The following is a 21,017-nucleotide window of genomic DNA, read 5'->3' on the forward strand; positions in this document are numbered from 1 at the left end:
CTGGTGGGCACGCCATCCTATGCAGATTGTGCTGCTGTTCATTCCAGCCAGCTTTTAAAAAACAGTTATAGGAACACTCCACCATGGGTCCAGGATGGACAGAATAAGACCTAAAGATCCTGGAGAATCAGGATCACAGGCTAGTCTTCTCAGTTCCTTCCCACTTCAGCAGTACCAACTGCCCAAGTGACAGTGCTGCAGTGTTGCAGCATTTATAACCCATCTTTCCTCCATTGAACTCAAGGTGGTATGTGTGGTTCCCCACCCCCATTTTATCCTCTTAATAACCCTGTGGGCTTAAGCTTTAAGGCAACTGTTACTGTCTGCACTTTGTGTGCGACGTTTACTTACGATCTTGTTATTTACCCTCCCGTCCCCCTGCTCTACAATCACATGGATACATATCTGCCAGCTGATGATCACACTCCATGCATCTGATGAAGTGGTCTCCAAACCCATGAAAGTTTATGCCACAATTAATGTGCTGGGTTTTTAAGTTGCCACTCCTAGGAGGTTAAGCTAGGGTGAGAAATAAGTTTTTTTAATGTAATTTTTGTTGAGTTTCAGAGCAAACACACACAAAAAATATACAGAACAAAACCATACTGTATTCAGAAGTCAAAACAGGATGAGAAATAGTGACTGGTCCAAGGTGAACCAGGGAGTTAAGTGGGGATCATCCCAGTCTGAGATTCTAACCATGATGCCAAACGGGCTCTCCCATTATCCCTTTCCATGTGACAAATTGGGGGGGGGGGGAGAGAAATGGGTCTCAAATTCTAGCCCAGGATCAGGTCTACTTCCCAGTAGTCTGAGAAGCACTGACCAGCCAAATGTAGTGCAAGTCCCGTAACTTCCCAGCAGAAATGCATAATGCGAACCATAGATTTCAAATAATAAACAAAACATTGTGCTAAGCACCTCCACCACTCCTAAAAAAAACCCTGATTGTGTGGAACTGCCCTAGGTTAATTCAGTGCATCTTTTAGCATTCAATTACCTGAATTAAATACTGCCAATCTGCCCTCTCAATCTCTTCATCCAATGTGTCAATTATTCTGTTTTTCAATATTACCCCTACCCCGACAATGAGGAAGTGGGTTCCCCCCCTTTTTTTTCATGGAAGCTGGGGAATCTTACATTATCAGAACAAAAACCCTCTAACACAAGAAAAATAAAATTTTGAGGACGGCCTTACATTAGCTGGGCACAATCATGGTGATTTAAACTGGAGACAGTATGGTTATTTGGTATGTGTTGTGTATGTTAAAGCTTAAAAGATGCAGAAGTAGTAAGAGCCGCTGTGAATAAATGATAACATCTTGCCCATATGTGGAGGTCTGCTGATACCCCTATTTTGCTCCTCAGCTCAAGACTACATATTGTTGCCTTAGCAACTGACACATCAAAGGGCTATAAAACACAGTCTCCAAGAGCCTATACTGGCATATTTTTCACAATAATATTTAGAAGGTGCGGGGGGGGGGGGGAACCACCTCCCTGTTCTCAGACATCTGGTACCATTTCCCCACCTGTACTATATATTTTGTTTGTTTATGTACGCATTTATAATCCACACTTTTTTGAAAAACATTTCAAGGGGGAGTAAAATATATGAGAATAAAATCAGTAAAAGCTTCAATATATCCTTTACTGCTGCCCCCTAAGCCCATATCATTTGTGGACACATGAAAAGCATATCCCATTTTGATCTTTGATATTTTTTACACCCTTTCCATTGGGAGAGCTGTCCATTTATTCCTATTCTCTGCTTCCTGTTTCTGAACTAGTTTATGATTTATAAGCAGGGGTGCCAACTTGAATAAAATATTGGGGGGGGGGGTTGAGGTAAGCCCTGCCCCGCATAATCAGTCACAAGATGTGGCACACACATACGCACCATTTGAATGGCAATACCCATCAACTTTGTGGGGGCTGCCCCCCTCCAATAATTTATGGGGGGACTTCAGTCCTTAGGAGTTGGCTCCTATTTCCTCTTATTTCTAGGTTAGTGAGACCGGGCTTACCTTCACACAAGCAATCCTGGATCTGCTTCAGCAAGATTATTCTCCTATATGCTTGTTAATTCAATGTTTAATAATGCTTTCCACAGCTAACCAACCTATAATTTTCCATCTGAAGAAGTGTGCATGCACACGAAAGCTCATACCAAGAACAAACTCAGTTGGTCTCTAAGGTGCTACTGGAAAGAATTTTCTATTTTGTTTCGACTATGGCAGACCAACACGGCTACCCACCTGTAACTATAATTTTCCAGATCCTCTTTAGATCCCTTAAAAAAATGTTACTTTGCCCACTATCCTATCCTCAGGTATGGAGACTGATTTTAGGCTCAAGTTACATAGCTTTGTTAGAAGATCAGCAGTTTCACATGTGAGTTCTTAAAATAATTCTTGGGTAAAATTTCATCTGGACTTTGTGAACAGCATGGCTGCATGACCAAAGCGTAACACTCTGTCCACAATAACACACTAGCCTGTCACCCAACCGCTGCAACATGGAATACTAACCACATGGAAGAAGCATCCATGCCACAGAAGTAGCAACAGGGTTTAGTTCCCTTGAACTAGAGCTTGGATACATAGCTACTCCTCCAGGAAGTCGAATCTGAGCAGATTCTTACACAAAATATTAGCCAATTTTAATTGTGGCTCAAGGCAGTTGGTCACTACCAAAAACAAATCTACCTTGAGGAATGAACCGTATGACTGATGGTAACCACATAGCCAGCTCCTCCAACATCTAAGTAGGGACCAGTGAAAGTAATTAATCCTGGATTTGCCACAGCATGGAGGTACCTAAGAGAAAGGAAAATAAGCATCTTGTAAAGTAATAAAATAACTCTGCATGGCAACAATGAATGCTGCAAAAAAAAAAAAAAGTTTGCAAAACACATGGAACATGAACTTTGCCAAAACACATGCACACTTGGAACTCTGTGCAAAGGGAATTTAGCTTGCTTATGCTTTTGGGAGCCAATGTGCCTAAACTCTATCAACATTTTTTTTAAAGGGTAACTTCCAGTTACTTTTTTTTAAGGTTTTGCATGTGTTAATAAGTACACTGATTATACTTGAGAACGATAGGAAATAAATTCCAGAAATAAAATAAATGCAACGGGTGATGTATGTTATTGTTTCAGAGATTTGCCCTTGATGAACTTCTGCACTCAAAACATGAAGGGTATTTGCTGATTAAATAAACCTTTCTGGAGGTATCTGCAGGTTTTACTTCCTGTGATATTTCTTGCTGCTGCAGGGACAGCCCCTTCGGGCCTGCTGCTTGGTTGAGAAATATACTGCAGGACTATTCAGCTAATTAAAACAAGGTTACTGTAACAAGCTTCTTAAGACAGACTCTTGTTGGGGAGGGGGAGAATGCAAACATTTGAGATGTAGAATAACAGGATAGCTGAAAAATGGTTATCTTATTTCTCCTGTACTTTACTCATTGAGCAGATGAGAGAGAGAGAACTGTGCCAGTAGACTTGACAGAAGTGACTGACAGTGTGAATAGCTTGAGGGGGAAACCCTGCATTTGGTATATAAACTAGTTTCTGGCTTGATTTGCAACCCCCACCTGGATGGCTTATTTCAACAGAGCATATGGAATGTTACACTCTCAGGAGTTCCCTCATGTTTATTATCACATTTACTGTGTATACAAACAATTTTCTTAAACCATGCTTGTGCATAATTAATAGACTACTGTTAAAACTAGCGTAATCTTATGTGTGGAATTAAGAGCATAAGAAATCTCCAGAACCGGGGAGGGGTGGGGTGGGGAATTGCTGTATGCAACAGTGAGATTCAAGATTGCCACAAGAATATGAAATTCATAATGAGAACCTCACGAGATAAGCTTGGAAGGGATTTTATGAGGAAGGTGGATTTTAGTTACCATATGTAGATGCGTTCATTATTCACTGCTGCACAGAAGGGCAAGAAAAAGAAGCTAAAAAGCAAGCACCCAGTGCAATATCCACTACAGATTTAAAGTACTGAATTCATCACTGTATACTATTTCACTAGAGAAAAATTCTGCCTGTTTAGTCAACGAAGACTTTTTAACGAATTCTCTCTCTCACACACAAAATTATCAACCTAGAAGGCTTTCTTAAACCTTTCATAATGGGATCCTAAAACTCACCATTGTCTCCTAGTGGGATCAAATGCTTTGTCCATGAGGGAACCAGGATAAATTCTGAGCACCCCATTGGGCGTTGCTATGTAACGGCGGACAATGTAACTGTTCAAGCTACTCATTTCCATTTGTGTCATCCATTCATCTGTGACGTGACTGGTAGCCATTACTTCATTTCTGACAGAGAACTGCAAAACAAAGGCAGACCTAGCAGGGTTCTTTTAAGACTTGCCTGAAAAGATAATAAGCTGCTTGCAGGGTTTCCTAAAGACTCATCAGAGATAATCTAAACCCAATTACTTCTTTAAAATCTTCTCACACCAGATGGACCCAGCAAATTTCAAGAAATGAAAAACAAATATACTAGGGAAATGCTTAGCATTTTTGTATTTTATGTTTTACTCTGGGTAGATCTAAATACTGTCCCCAGCTTTATATTCCATGCTCCCAAATACAAAGAGTGTTCTCCGTTCCTGGTGTTGTAACACTGATATGATACCAGTCACATCCATGTGATCCAACAAACCTTTCTACTGTTTATTTTACTTGAGGACTCTTAAAATGGTTACACAGCATTATCTTACTATCTTTGGGAATCTACTTTTGAGTCCAAGTAGCTGAGAAGAGAGAGAGAGAGAGAGAGAGAGAGAGAGAGAGAGAGAGAGAGAGTGTGTGTGTGTATTAACCCAGTTAACATTCTTCTTTCCAGCCCGGGCAAAGAATCATTCTTAGTCCTCATGTGCCAAGTTAATTCACTCCTTGTGTTGCTAAGTACAAAGTACTCCTGGCACTGAGAAAAGTGCAAAAATTGCAACCAAACCATCTATTTGATCTAGCAGAAAACCAAGGGATGCAGCCAAATACTCCACCAGAGAAAGCAAGAACCCAGATGCTTCTTGAAAATCTGGAGCCAAGGATACTCAACTAAATGTTTCAGCAAGACTTATCACGGTAACAAAAGAAGGTAAAAAGCCAGAAACGAAGGGCATTTGAAGCAACGTACTTTCAGACCAGGGTTGGCAATGAGGCGTGTGTTGTCGCTAAGATATGCTGTGTAGTGCTCCACCATCCTCTTCGTCTCAGGCTGGCTCAGATGCTCGTATGGAGAAGAGAAGCTACCAGCAGACAGCATTACCGTAGGGCTTTCTGGAAAGGCAACATACATACAATATACACAACATCAGAACATATCCCCCGAAACACAGCCATAGGAAAACTCAGTTATGCTGTTGCTAGTAACGTATTGGAGCAACCCAACATGAAAACGCAAAAATAATCCAAGAGATGCTTTTCAAACATCAGTGTTGCTGCGTATGTGGCCACCAGGGGGTACTGTTGCAGCAACAGTACACTACTGAAGCTTTACCTTCATCCCTTTCCTCAATTGTAAAGGGAGGGAAGGAGCTTTAAATGTAGGAGAGAAACACCTGTTGTGCTTGAAGGATGCCACAGGGAAACGGAACTTCTAGCAGCTACTAGAGGCAGAAGGTCTTGGTGCCTGGGACCTTAAAGGGTACATACAGGAAAGGGTGAGAAAGACTTGGGTCTGCTGTTTCGGGGCACCCAGCGACTAGTTGCATTTGCTGTGTCCACATCTGTCAGTCCATATGGACTTCCCAGAGTCTCCACCCACAGCAAGACAACAGCGGGTAGCCAGCCGCCTGAGTGCACATGAGTCAGCATGAATACAGATTGCAGCCCAAAGGTGTATAAGCAATGTTTGCCCTGGTGTATCTAATCTGGAGTGAAAGCAGGCTTCACAGACCACCTCAGGCAGCTGTCAAGGTTGCACAGGCCACCTGAAGACAGTAGCTTGCCTAGGGTGAGAAAATTTGTGTGAAGGGGTCCTCGTGCACTCAACAGTGTTAGTTTTGCATTGCACACACTTGGGTTAATATGACCGGATGGAAAATATGAATTAAAACTGTTCAGGATTCTTTTTTCTCACAATTTTTTCAATCAGCCGAGTGAAATTTATTCCTAGATCTTTAAATAAGCAGCAGCAGCAACGACGACGACGATAAAACTACTTTTGCTAATAGTTTTTAAACAAGTGTCTTAACTTCTTCCTTCCTTGGAGGTATTTAGACAGAGGTTGGATGGCCATCTGCCATGGATGCTTTATAGCTGAGATTCCTGCATTGTAGGGAGTTGGACTAGATGACCCTTGGGGTCCCTTTCCAACTCTTCAATTCTACAATTCTATAACTGTGTGATATCAAGAAGCTTACAAGACTGCCTGCTTTCACTTGGTCTGGTCTTATTCAAAAGACGGCAGGGAAGAAGGTCGTTCCTCAGAGGGCACAATGTGGTAGAAGCTTTATGGGACATATTCATTTTTAGGGGACAACATATAAGGAAGTGAAAAGCTGTTTCCACAAGGAGCTGGGTCTGAACACTAATGTCAAAATAAAATTGTCAAAAGTATTTTGCATGAAAATAATTGTTTATCCTCTCTCTAAGTTCCATTTTCTATTGCAATATAACCTGAGGCAGATTTCTAAAATGAACGTGCTTTATTTTAATACACAAAACTATACAGGTATTTTTCAAAAAAGAAAGAAAGATGCTCCACTGCATTCAGAAGTTTTATACAGTTTTTATAGTCTCTGAACTCACCAATTAAAAATATTTCAAAGTATATTCTCACCAGAGTTCTAACTTCTGGCTTCTTTCAGAGGGATTGATGGTATTAAATATTTATAGCTCGGAATAAAATCTGCATAATTCCAAAGTCAACAGGATACAGCATGACTGGCAAGAACTTCAATGTTTTCACGTTATTGCTAATGATTTATTTGACAGCGAGGAGAATCAAGCTCAGCTTTGAAAAACTGTAACAACACTACCCATACCCAGCCTTGCTGACGAAAGGTAAATTATGCAGCTACCTGGTTCTGGTACACTTATTTCACAAGGTTTTTTTTTTTTTTAATGAAGCTGACAATCTCAAGACACGTCACTTTGTAGCATTTAACCACAGTGCTGACTGGCCCATTAGATTTGGAGAACGCGGAGAACAGCTGAAAGAAAGCAGCACGCCGCAGTAGCAGCAAGGGCAGACATGCAGTCTTTCGCTCTATTATTATCTGTTAAGAGTACCAAAGCCTATGCTGGGCTGAGACAGGCAACACCACTGAAAACAGAGAGTATCAGGAGTTATCAGACAGTAAAGCTGGAAGGGTGAAACACAATTAGAAAGACAGGAAGCTGTTGTATACTGAATCAAACCAGTGGTTCCACAGAGTTTCAGGCAGAGTAGATGCCAGAACTAAATCTGAGACCTTCTGCATGCGAAACATGATGAGATTTCCCTTCTAAGCTTTAGGTCAGCTAAACAGGAGGATGTTCTAGAGCTTGGTCAGATGAGCAGAGTGATTGGGGTCCTTGTTCTCCTGAGCTGTGCTATGGAACCACATAGTTCCCTCGAGTTTTAACTATCAGCCTTTGGAGGCCTTTTGCACTGCTCTGTGTGGGCTGGGATTATTCCCCAGGACTTGGGACGTAAAGCAAATAACTCCTTTGGATTTTCATACACCAAAAAAATGGGTCTTTTGAAATCATTCACTGAACATGCAATCTCCAAGGCAAAAAAGAAAATAGTTGCAAGACTATTCAGCTTCTCCTTATCTAACGTATGAAATGGACATCTTAGATGCTATTTATATAAATAACGATTGGATAAGGATCAAGCAGGGTTTTCCCGACTGGTGATTTGATAACGTATAACTATTTTAGCTTAGAGACGAGGGTGGCGCTGTGGTCTAAACCACTGAGCCTAGGGCTTGCTGATCAGAAGGTCAGCGGTTCGAATCCCCGCAACGGGGTGAGCTCCCGTTGCTCCGTCTCAACTCCTGCCAACCTAGCAGTTCGAAAGCACGTCCAAGTGCAAGTAGATAAATAGGTACCACTCTGGCAGGAAGGTAAACATTGTTTCCATGCGCTGCTCTGGTTTCGCCAGAAGTGGCTTAGTCATGCTGGCCACATGACGTGGAAAAACTGTCTGCGGACAAAGGTTGGTTCCCTCGGCCAGTAAAGTGAGATGAGCGCCGCAACCTCAGAGTGGTTCGCGACTGGACTTAACTGTCAGGGGTCCTTTACCTTTTTTTAAAAAAACTATTTTACCTTACAGCAATGGATTGGTGAATGGATGGATTTCAGAAAATAAATGCTTTACCTAAGGTTGCAAGTTGTTTGAAATGCAGACAAGCATTGGGTTGGCCCAAGAGATCTAGTCGATGGTAAAGCAGCTTGCTACTGGGTACTGTGTTGAGATTTTTAAGTTGTCTAACAGGTATTTCTGGCTGTATCACAACAATACACAAAATGAATGATGTATCTTGAACCTAAAATAAAAACAACCACAAGATCGTCAAAGTTAATAGGGAAAGCATTTGTATTAAAATAAAGTAAGAATAATTAAAATTAAATCAAATTTGGACAAGTTATATCATTAGAGCACATCGCCTTGTGGCATATGTGGAAGGCAATTAATAACAACATTTTAGAAGAGTACTTCTAAATGCGCAACTATTGAGATATGCAAAATAAATTATTTAGGTTAGCTGCTGAGCATCTAAATATTTTCTTGTTTCTTAAAAAAAACAAAAACCCAGAATGACTATGACGAAGAAGTAGTACAGGAACAATTCAGTAGTTTAATGATGTGAAGTACTGAGGGAAAACTACACAGCTCTGAATTCACAACGGTAGCCCCAGGAAGTCAGCAGTTATAGATCTGCCACAAAATATAATTCTGTACACTATGTATGAGCATATAATCATTTTTTCCCCTCTTGTCCTCATCATGGAGGCTGACAAGTTGTCAAAGCCACTCTGTGCTGCAACATGGAAGACTGTGCCGCAACTTGGAAGAATCACAGGACACAAAATACTAAATAAATATAGCTTCTGTGGTCTCAACTGCTTACTATCATGTTGCTTGATTAAAAATGAAATGTTTTCAATGCTAATTAACTGTATTACATCATATTCATAAGATAATTATTTTTTCTAATTTTATGCCTTTTCTAAAGATTACCATGGTACTGAATCATAGGAAAAGTAGAATCTAAGTGCAATGTAGTCCTTGGGTAATATTATTTCTCAATATAGCAAAAAGAGTATCAAGGGACATTCATACATAATACTCAGCCATCTTAGGTAATGGCCAGGGATGACAGTCAAACAACGTTTGGTGACCCAAGGTTAAAGAACACTGTGCCAAATGATGAATATGTATAACCTCTTAAAAGTTTCTCAAAGTGAGCTTTGGAGACTGCAAGCTTAAACATATTTACTAGAGACTAAGCCCCAATGAACACAATAACAGTAAATCACAGCTTGCTTAGCTTGGCTGAGATCTGAGATAGAGGTACCTACACATACTGCACTGAAGAAAACCTGGCTGTTGATGTGATTGTGCTGGGCTGCATAACATCTGTAATGCATTTCTCCTACAGAAACACCCCAGCCTCCCCATACACAGAAGGATGTGGTGCTTGCAGTCTGATCGGCTGCATCACCTAGCGAATTCATTGGTTTGAAGCAGACAGCCTTCCATCAGACATGGACCATCAGAAAGAAGCATTATACTGAAACACTAGAGGTGAGTTCACCTGGGATGATTATCTCCACACTACCCATGGCCTTGAGATTGTTCCTGTATGCATACACTCTGAACCATCCATTTCATGCACTCAACTTTCTGACTCAGCTTTTCATGACCCTGTTATATAACCTGACCAAATGTGTGCTAGAGAGGCTACTGTTTGCAGATACAAACATACCCATGGGGGGAAAAGTTCATTTCATACAGTTTTACAGCTGGGAAATGCATGCTGATTTGCAGGTCAGAGGTTCTTTCCTGAGGCCTTGCTTTACTAGATGATTAGTATAGCTTGAAGGTAGTCAGGTGACAACTTTAAAGGGCCTTATTATCAGCACTTGGTGCTGTCAGTAGATTCAGCTTTATCTGTTTGCAGTCACCATTTCAATTCAAAATAAAAAAAGGTTCCCACCCCCTACAGACTGACAAAGCTGTCCACAAAGGTAAAATGTTGATTTGCAGGCATGGTTTGAATCCAAACTACATCTGCAAACACACAACTTCACTCTCAGTGAGCTCACTTGCTGAGGAACAATAGATTGTCTCTTGGTGGCCATGTCTTTACTGTTTCACATATGACATCATATATGACCCCAGTGTGGAACAAGTTGGCATGTGGTAAACAGCCTCATGGAGCAAATCAGGATCCTTGTAAAGCACAGCTAAGCTTGCCACCACTGTTCTACGTGATCCAATATTCTAAAAAGTCTAAACTTCCAGCTCCTGAAATTTCTTTTCTTTGATACATAGTTGGGATGAATTAGGAACACTGGTTCCCATAACACTTCTTGCCGCAGCACTAACATACATGCCAACAAGGAGGACTGACATATGTGACTACTCCCAAATCATACCATATCTGAGCATGGCATTTTCATAGCTGAGGGTCAATTTAAATATTCAAAATTTTCACTTGTCATGTAACGATGCCAACTCCCAAAAAATATTTCATCACAATAGTGTACTGCGTCAATTTCAGAAAGTTGGAAGGAAACCTCACTCCTAAACTTTTGATGGTAGTATATTTACATAGCGGGTGGCACTGTGGTCTAAACCAAAGAGCCTAGGGCTTGCCAATTGGAAGGTCAGCGGTTCGAATCCCTGCGATGGGGTGAGCTCCCGTTGTTCAGTCCCAGCTCTTGCCCACCTAGCCGTTTGAAAGCACGTCAAAGTGCAAGTAGAGAAATAGGTACTGATCCGGCAGGAAGGTAAACGATTCGTCAGAAGCGGCTTAGTCATGCTCGCCACATGACCCGGAAGCTGTCTGCGGAAAAACGTTGGCTCCCTCAGCCTATAGAGCAAGGTGAGTGCGCAACTCCAGAGTCGTCCGCGACTGGACCTAACAGTCAGGGGTACCTTTACCTTTATAACTAAGGGTATAACATGAGGGTATAACCCTCAGCATTGAGAGCTAGGTTTCTATGTGGATAACATGTAGCCCAGAGGCCATGCAACAGACTCAAAATTCTTGGAAATATTAAGAAAAGAATACCTGTTCTGCTGCAATTAAAAATCTCCTTCCATGTCAATACATTAATATATTTTAAAGGGTGCTCTGTCACTTACCATTTTCCAAGCATAGCTCACATTGTAGGCTTCCTTCCCAATTTCTCGCAGTTTGTTTACATGCCAAGACAGTGAGGAGTTCACCGGGACAGTAATAAGCTGACTGCCTAGAGGGAGGCTAAGTTGGAAACAAACAATATCCATCACTTATTAAACAGGGAGAAAAACACTGATGCTTTTGTTTACTCAAAAATGAGATTGCTTAAAGAAGGGCTTTAAGGTTTTTTTTTTAAATTAAAATGTAAGTGGAATGCTTTGCTACATCATATTTACCAGTTCCTCACTTAAGCCCACCAAAAACGTTGCTGGTTGTGATATTACCACTCTGATCAGATAGAATGGTTCTGGATGAGAGATCTCGGTGATAATATCACCAGTGGAATGAAATCAGAGGCATTGGTTTGTGTTTAGCAGCAGAGGTACAGTTAGCTGCTTGAATGCTCAACAGGACAAATGACAACACTTCCTATCAGCTACTAAATTAATCTTTGCTTTGCTCAGAAATCTTTGCACTATGGAGCAGTCTTTGTGCATCAGTGCACAGGGCTTATGTAAGTACTTGTGTATTTTAGAGTCAAGACTAATGTAGCAAAGCGATTTGAATTGTGAGTGGTCAAATATGAGAAGTATACCAAAGTTTATATAGCAAAGACAATATAAATTAAGGTAACTGCTTAGGTAGGGTTTAAGGATTAATGGCTAGCAGCAGCCTAGAAAACATGTAACAGCAATAATCCACAGAGACTGAAGCAGGCTGAAAAATCTGTTGTCATTACAATTATGACACACCAGTAGAATCTGTGTTTCCACTCTTGGCATCTCCACACAACTTTTTTAAATCCATTAGGGGTGGAGGTAGTCTGTAAAAATTATTAATGGCTGAATCGGGATACGAATGATGTTTGTATTGACTTAGGAGTCATGATTTCAAGATTAGGATACAGTGGAACCTCAGTTTTCGAGCGTAATCCATTCCAGAAGACCGTTCTGACTTCCAAAATGTTCAAAAACCAAGGCGCAAAGGGCTGTCGGCAAATTCAATTGAGAAAACTGAAAAACACGCAGCGGAAGCTGTTCGACCTCTGAGGCGTGTTCGAAAACGGAAGCATTTACTTCCGGATTTTTGGCGTTTGGGTTCCAAAACGTTCATCAACAGAGATGTTCAAGAACCAAGGTTCCACTTTGCAAACAAATTAACTTTGTTAAAATAAGAACTAGTAGGATAGAAAAGTTACAAAAATAATCTGCAAACATCTGAACAGAGATAGGACTGTCCCTTGTCACCCCAATGAACTTACCCAAGAATACCTGGATTTTAAAAATGGGAAATAAAATCCAGAATGAGTATCTGGTGATTAGGTATTCAAAACTGTGAGACACATCCCCAGGAGAAATGGAAGAAAGTACCATTTGGCTCTGGGATGATGGCCTGTGGACAATCCAATGTTCTCCCAAGCAATGCTCCCAATGAAATGTTGGGAAACTGTAAGCAAGCTCACATAATTGTGTGCTGCCCCCATTAATTTCAATGGTACTTTTGCAGGATGAGAATGGATTGGACCCTTAAACTAAACTATGGCAACTGAAACTATGAGCACGATTCAAAACCATGAGATTTCCTATTGGATGTATGGAGAATCTGCCCACCAAAAACACCAATAAGACCACAAGTGAATCACAGCTGCTGAATTGTAACCACTGAATACAGCATAATTTCCACTGAAGCTTAAGCATGCATGCAGCAAGTACATATGAAGCATTAATTCAAAGTCTTACCTAAGGATGTTCTGTCGAACCAACTCAAATTTTGGAATATTCTCATAATGTATTATATCTGTGTGAAGCGGTGGTTCAGAAAGCAAGTAGGGTCTGGTAAGGGAGGGGTGCATAAGGGTATAGCCTAAAAATGAAAAGAAAAAGGAGTTGACAGTATGTTTATCATCATATCCAGGACACATTACATGCTATATAAAAATGTCCAAAGTAAACATGTAGCACTACTGTCAGGATCGTGTGGAAGCCTTCCACGAGAAAACGCACTGTGTCTGAGTAGTCTTTATTATGTACATATATACAAGCCGGAGCTCAGTTCTCAAGCGTCTGATCCATCACTCTCAGTTGCTGGCAGTGGGGACTTACAGGACCGCCTCCAGCAAAGCAGTCTGGGTAAAGTGACACGCCTATGCTGCTCCCTTCGCTCCAACTCCCTTCTTTCCATTGCACAGGGTACGGCTTCCCTTAACCCTTTCTCTTCCCTTTCTCCTCGTTCCAGCCTACTGCCTTTCACAGTCCCTTCATCGCCCCACTTTGCCCCCTCCCTCTGCTCCTGGCCTCCTTCTGACAGCCCCGTGACAACTACACTGCAATTCCCTTTAAAAAACCCAAAAACAGAATACTGGAGTGCCAACAGGTAATTATTTATGAGTTGACAAAAACAAAAAGACAACCTGAATCAGAAAGTAAACAATACAGATTTGACTATTGACCTCTAAAACATGAAGTACTTTGATTGCCTTGAAGTTACCTTTATTATCTATTAGGAATGTGTAGGAAGCCAAAGAATCTTGGTAATAAGTGACATCTTCCAAAATATAGGCAAGATTAACATCCACTCCAACAATTCCTAGTAGTAGGTTTCCAAAATAACAAGGTTTGCTTACAGTCATTATCAGACCTGTTAATAACAAGAAAAAGCACACATACAGTTAGCAATAAGGAACTCTCCGGTACCTATATATGGAGATAGAAAAGTGATTTGTGGCCCTATCTATTGCATGCAATGGGATTTACTTCCAAGAAGTTATGCACAGTATTGCAGTCTAAATTACCTTTTTCGGAGGGAGCAGGGCGGCTTCTATTAGCCATTGCAACAATCACTCTAGGTGAGCGTTCAGAATCCCTACAGCAAAAATATTGTGAGGATAGCATTGTGGTCCCATGAGAACCTATGCTGCAAATCACCAACAGTGGTATGGGCTTTTATGGAATGAAGTACAATTCACTGAGAAGCCATTGTAAAGTAATATATTAAGCAGGGAAACTATACACAGTTGTTTCAGTTTCACATGCTTGGGCTGAAGTTATAGCTGTGTTATTATGTATGGCCACTAGGGAGTTGTTTCAAGGTTTCACGAAAACTGTGGTCTTGAGGAGGGATTTGACAGAAGTCAGAAAGGTGGCATCACACATGTGTTCCGGGAGGCAAGTCCAGGCATACAAGGCAGCAAGGGCAGAATCTTTTGAGGAAGAAGGAGACCACTGGATGGTGGAGAGAACTCTTAAGTTGGCTAATACCATAATGTGAATTTAATTAATCAGTTACATTAGTACACAACTGTACATGAACCAACAATTGTTCTGAAAGGGAATACCTTTCTTTGTGTTTAGATGTTGCCTGCAGATCTCGTTTTAGGAAGGGCAAGAGCCATCCTGTGTGGCAGAGAACAGAACAACACTTTGTCTTGGAAATAATTAATCTACTTAATTAAAACAATACATTGCCTGATTAATAGGGGCACCCTTTTAATTGATTAAAATAAATTAATCAAACCAATTAACAGACTAAATGCTATAGCATTTTTCCTAAAGGAATTTAACTCACCATATTATCAGCAGTATTAATTGAACCTATGTGCCATTTTTATTTTATTTTGGGTAGGGTAGAAGGAATAATAATAAAAAATTGCAACTGTTAGGAAGCGTAAAGTGGACCAGCTATGCTGCTCCAGTACACTTTTGTGGTTTGCTTGTTTATTATTCCAGCAATTTGTATATTGTTTAATCACAGGCATCTTTAAGCAGACATTTGGTGATTATGCGTATCACTAGGTTCAGGGTAAAAGAAAGCATTATAATTCTAAACATGAAAGAAGCAATGTTTATGCCCAGTGTAGCTGGATAAAAGAAAAATGCATGAATGTTTTCAAACACTTAAAGATGGGCATGATTAGTTTTTATGGTAATTTGAGGAAAACATGTCCAGAAAATTCAATTCAAAGCTGGATACTGCCAAGTAGCACCGTCCCAAAATAAAGAAAAAAGGAATTTGAATTGCAAATGCATATTTAGCTCCTTTGAATAGTCGCACAAAATTATGCAAGTTTGGTGAACTATTCCTTCCTTTGCCCTCCAGGGTAGCATGGAGATCAATGATGGACTTCCCAAAATAATTTCGGCAAATAATAAATAGCACTATATATAAGTGGGATCAGAAGAGCTTAGGGAAAGAGAAGAAATAGTAATACACAATTATATTTATGGGTTTATTTACATCCTGCCATTTCTCCAGGGAGTTCGAAGCAGCAGACACAGGGTTCCCAGGCTGTTTCTCATCCAGGAACAGACCACACTCAAGACCTGCTTAATTTCAACAAGATCGCTGCTGCACATCTCCATGCTTTGGAAAACCAGCTGTTTGTGCCCATAATATACAACACTTGTGTGTAATTCAAACGCCAATTATGTACTGCATATTGTTTCTGCAGGTCTAAAATCAGGACCGAGTACCGTGGGGTAAACGCTAGGGTCCAATGGGGTCCAACACCACTGTTGCTGCTGCAGCTGAGATAGTAGCAATTGTGGCTCAGCTAGCTGGTGGTAGGGTCTGGGGGTGGGATAGAGCAACCCTGTTACGCTGGTTCTGCTCCCAACATGCGTATGTCAGGGATGGGGGCAGCATTAAAGCATGTAAAAAAATCCAAGGAGGTGGCGATCTAGGGACTTAATCTTGTTTACAATTACAGCACTGAGGCTACTATATGCTGGAAAATGGTGTTTACAGATCCTACCAACAATAAATGAATGGATGGGAAAACTGGGAACTGGCTGTTACAGTGAAACTGACACACTACCTAAGAACTAAAAAGGTGGGAGAGTCAATGACAGAATAATTTTGTTACAAGCTGGAAACCCTTTGTTGTACATTGTAGAAGGGACCATCTACTTCCTCATCTGAATGGTGGTTTCTTAATATATCAAGGCCTTTATGATATCTGTTATGTGATACACCAAAGAGGTTTATTTTGAGATCATCTAAAAGTACTCAGCAGAAAGAATTTGATCCAAATGAAATGTTTACTGGAAATGTTATGTTTTGTTTTCTATTTTCCTCATAAGAAGAAGAAGAGTTTGGATTTGATATCCCGCTTTATCACTACCCGAAGGAGTCTCAAAGCGACTAACATTCTCCTTTCCCTTCCTCTCCCACAACGAACACTCTGTGAGGTGAGTGGGGCTGAGAGACTTCAAAGAAGTGTGACTAGCCCAAGGTCACCCAGCAGCTGCATGTGGAGGAGCAGAGACGTGAACCTGGTTCCCCAGATTACAAGTCTACCGCTCTTAACCACTACACCACACTGGCTCTCATGATGGCTAGGTTTCTCAAGTATTCCAAATGAGTTTAAGCTTTAATCACAAATAAATAAAATAAAATAAAACTAAGATTTCCAAGGACAGCCACCACGTTGACATATATCGCAGCAGTCAATCCACAGAAGTGCAGAACAGCATCACAAGATATTTCTTCCTCAAAAAAAAAAGCATCACATATGTAGCAATGGAGTTGACAAATTTAGTTCCTGACCACTGCTGACACCAGTCTACCCAGCAGCCCTAGGCAATCAACTTGATTGGAAGAAAAAATGCCACCCCACGTATTACAGGAATTAACCACCTCTATTTTTTTCTGGCCTGAATTTCAGCCTGCTTTAACCTCACCAGCTTGACCACAGACACTGGTCAAGATCCAGCTCTGTCTTCTGTTTTTATCTAAGCACCCAGCACTATCTTGTCTCAGATGAAGGGCGGTGTATAAATTTAATAAATAATAAAATAAAATGTCAACACAGGTAAATTTTTGGTGAAGAAGCAACCAAAGTGGCTACTTGAAGTTCCCTCTATGCCACAAGCTAATGTTGTTCCCCATGGATTACCAGACATGCATTTACTCTTACAAACATGAATCTGGAACTCGAGAGCAAAGATAACTAATGGTGGTGAGGGAGCCTCAATTCAAAAGCGGAAGCCATTTTTCCAATGCAAGTTTGCCTCCTCCTCATGTAACTTTTCTACAACAAAAGCAGCTGTCAGAATTTTGTTAGGCCTTTGGGAATATGCAGCAATTGAAACAAGAGAAACCATACTTGACAATGGCCCGGTTCACATGTCATTGTGGGCAACGGCTAATAATTTACCATAAATGTGGAGTCTCATCTGCTTCACTCTTTCCCTAGCAACAAACCATAATGCCTAGTTTAGCATTATGTACAGATCGCAGACTGTGGCTTGTTTCACTCAAGTAAAAAGATTGCTAAGCCAAGAACAAATACTTGTTTCACACTGCGGTTTGTCAAACCGTACTCCCAGTTTGGATGTAAGGCTAGGCCAGGGATTGCAGTTTGCTGCTCTTGTTTGCACTGTAAAGCACAGTAAGCCATTAACTGTTACTATGGTGTACTAGGACAAGCAGACGCAGTCATTATAGCCTACTGCATCACCATTTTTGCACATCATGCTACACTGGCCCTCATTTTCCAAATAAGCCTCTTGTACTGTGGATGAAGGGTTTTTAGTACAATACCTTCAGGAACTCTCCTCCTAATTTCTTAGCTTCCCTAAGGTGCAGACATGTAAAAATGCCACTGTAAGGTTCACGTGATGGTGCCTCACGAGTAAAAGAGCAGGAGCCCAAACAGTCTTTTGCAGTTTTATTGTCTCAGTCGCTGGCAGAATCCGGGAGTAGCCCCTTCCAGCTTCTCCCCCAGCATAAGAACTTCGGCACCCCAAGTCTCCTCCTACCCTCCTTGCGTTTCACCCCTCTGTGTAACTGGGGCGACGGAAATGGCGTGCCTCCCTCCTGACCAGCCGGGCGAGGTGAGCACAGGATCTCAGTGACATTGTCAAGCCCTCTCCCCGCCAGGCTCCCTGTTTGTTGCTCCTGGCTAGATGAGGCGCTGGGACTCTCAGTGGCATCCCTAAGCCCTCTCCCCGCCAGGCTGGTTCCTTCCCTCTCCTCCCCCACTGGAGGTGTGGGGGCTTTCCCCACTGGGAGAGGTGCTGCTGCTCAATTGGCGCTGGGGCTCTCTGTATGCTAACGGACCCTCCGTTCCCCTCAGTGGGCCAGGTGGCGGTTCCCTGACAGCCACCTACAAAGTTTGTTAGAAACATAAGTCATTGTAAACCTTTCCTTTTTTTTTTTTTAAAAAAAAGCACCTTCATTTTCAGGTCCCTAAAGCACTCACCATCTCCCATTTCATCTGAAAAGGGCAAACTGAACACTGCTTCATCAACCATGTGGTTTGGGAGATTTGTATAAAACCGGCCAACTGTGGTTTCCAAATTGCTCAGCTGGTTCAGAACCATCATGCTCCCTTTTATCACAGGTAAAGCGGTTCGATCAGGAACTCCATATTTTGCCGAGTTTTGTTCTGCCAGATCTCGGAGAAATGCTAATTCTTTTAAACCTGTCACTCCCTCTGCAAAAGAAATGTTACAGTCAGATGAGAAGACGTAAATCTCCGGCTTATTAAGCGATTCTGAAACATCATATATGCACAAATGTGGAAATCTTTATAAATAGTGGAGAAGGCATCTCATTACCCACACAATGGGTTGTTGGACTCCAGTTCCTACCATCTCTGACCATTGACCATATCAAAGCCCAAAGAACCGTAGAAGTTTAATTTCTCTTTTCTCTTTTCTTTTTTAAAAGATAACTTCTTACCATTCATGAGAGCATAGGTGAGGATCATTACAGAGTTGTTAAGAAAACCATTTTCCTCATTGATGACACGAAGTGTGGTCTTTTTACCATCTTCTGATGAATCCCTAGACGTTATTCCAGCCGACAAGTAAATTATGACCATATCTGTATCTGATATATGAAAGATGGGAGCTGTTAGACTAGAAAACATGTCACATTATGCTACATATCTGCAACATTGGATTCCCAGCATCAAGACTCTTTGCAGTAAATGGAAATATAAAAACCACCACTGCAATAATGGGTAGACTGGGCAGAAGGAGCTCTACTGCATCCTACAGAGTATTCAAGCCAGAATCTAACATAAAAGAAACCTTTAATCCAAACACAATAACATTGATTTGTGCCATTTGGGAGACTGGTTGTATGTGGTGTAGATCTTGGAGAGGATGGCAATGCGTACATGTTGGGCAGAAGACTATAATATTTTATTCCTAAATTTGCAACAACATATAGGATTGTATACAGTGTAGACGAAATGAAATTAATGGACCTGAGTTAGTATACTGGATCCAACCCATAGGATCTTATTTCACCCCTTTCAATATTGGAACTGGACGAGGCTGAAAGCATCTGAGCATAGCCACGTCCACATTTTGACCCCCCCCCCAAAAGCAGACTCCCATCTATGTTTACTAGGTAAATAGGCATAACGCACATCCAGTTTGGCACTTTGGATGAAGGAAGTAGGAAATATAAGGAGAAATGAAAGCTGGTTTTCTGTATCATCGCTCTTAACATAGCACTTCCAAGCTAACCGCATCTCCAACCATTTTGGGCTACGGGAAGAATGGCAGATGAAGCAGAAAATGCAATTTGCCATCCAGCAGTAGCAGAATATTACTGAGCTTTGTTTCCAAATCAACAGGCAGACAGTAGTTTACAGAACTGCATTATTCAATAGGCCAGTCAGTGCATGGAAAACATTGAGTGTGGGGAATATTATTGACACCACTCACTTGTTCATAACATCATTCTTCTACTGTTAAAGAGGTCGTAGCTGTAACCTAATTTATTTTGCAGTTCTATAGCCCAAGCTACTGTTCTTCCTTACAATTCTAGGATCTTACTTTTCTATTACATACTTAAACAAATTGCAGTGCAAGGTACTCAAGTGTTTTTAAACCCTTGGCCATATATCTTCCATTGTCAACAGACTGAATTCCATCTTACTATTGGCACTTATTTTCAGTTTTTATCCTAGGTTACTGAATTGCCGTAACAGCTTTGTAAGGATTTATCATTTATAAAAGTGTTGTGAAATCCTCTGGAATGAAAGAACTGTAAGAATGTAAATTAATTAGAGGTGGCCACTGCTCTTTTGGAGACTAGCTGAGGGGTATGCAAACACCCATCTTTTCAGTATCATTCTTATCTCTCAAACCAGATATGCCTCAGTAATGTTGTGCATTCCAAATCTCAATTTTTTAAAAATAAAATAAAATTGGGTGGCTTATTCGACATGCATGCAGAGCCTGCTGGGAGAGCAGGAAGTTAGAAACCTCACAACACACCAGAATAATAATTTTTTCTGCTGGAAATGAAAACAAGCAAGAGGATTGTTTACAAGGAAATGGAAGTACTTTGCACATCCTATTTCTGAAATTATGGAGTGGTATGGCCCCTCCACGCTGTTGTTTGTGCACAATATACAATACCTCAGCTTTAAAGGCTAGCATATGCTCCCAGTGCCTATTTTAGAAAGTAACAAAAGTGATACACAAAGCCGTTTTTGGGGGGAAAAGGTTTCCCACAAGAATAGAAAAACATGCCTGTGTTTTGAGACAAGATTTTTTTTTACAACAAACTACAAAAATAAAGCTGAAACTCTAAAACCGTGTCGAAATCCTGAACACTGAAACAGAACCAAATAAATATTCATTATTGGGTGCCACGTGCCAAATTTGTCTTTATCCATCT

General features: G+C 41.0%; 1 protein-coding gene across 1 annotated transcript in view; it reads right to left on the reverse strand.

Moving 5' to 3' along the window:
- CACHD1 (cache domain containing 1) overlaps window positions 1–21,017 on the reverse strand; it is a 132,478-nt gene that overhangs the window by 20,859 nt on the left and 90,602 nt on the right. Inside the window, exons 8-16 of the mRNA XM_033151889.1 lie at window positions 19,059–19,208; window positions 18,577–18,810; window positions 13,863–14,012; window positions 13,115–13,238; window positions 11,339–11,456; window positions 8,342–8,510; window positions 5,168–5,310; window positions 4,171–4,352; window positions 2,709–2,819 (exon numbers count right to left, since the gene is read on the reverse strand). Of these exons, the coding sequence (XP_033007780.1) occupies window positions 2,709–2,819; window positions 4,171–4,352; window positions 5,168–5,310; window positions 8,342–8,510; window positions 11,339–11,456; window positions 13,115–13,238; window positions 13,863–14,012; window positions 18,577–18,810; window positions 19,059–19,208 (1,381 nt within the window). The remainder of the gene's footprint in view (window positions 1–2,708; window positions 2,820–4,170; window positions 4,353–5,167; window positions 5,311–8,341; window positions 8,511–11,338; window positions 11,457–13,114; window positions 13,239–13,862; window positions 14,013–18,576; window positions 18,811–19,058; window positions 19,209–21,017) is intronic.

Source organism: Lacerta agilis, chromosome 6 (assembly GCF_009819535.1).
Source record: "Lacerta agilis isolate rLacAgi1 chromosome 6, rLacAgi1.pri, whole genome shotgun sequence".
NCBI classification, from domain to species: Eukaryota; Metazoa; Chordata; class Lepidosauria; order Squamata; family Lacertidae; genus Lacerta; species Lacerta agilis.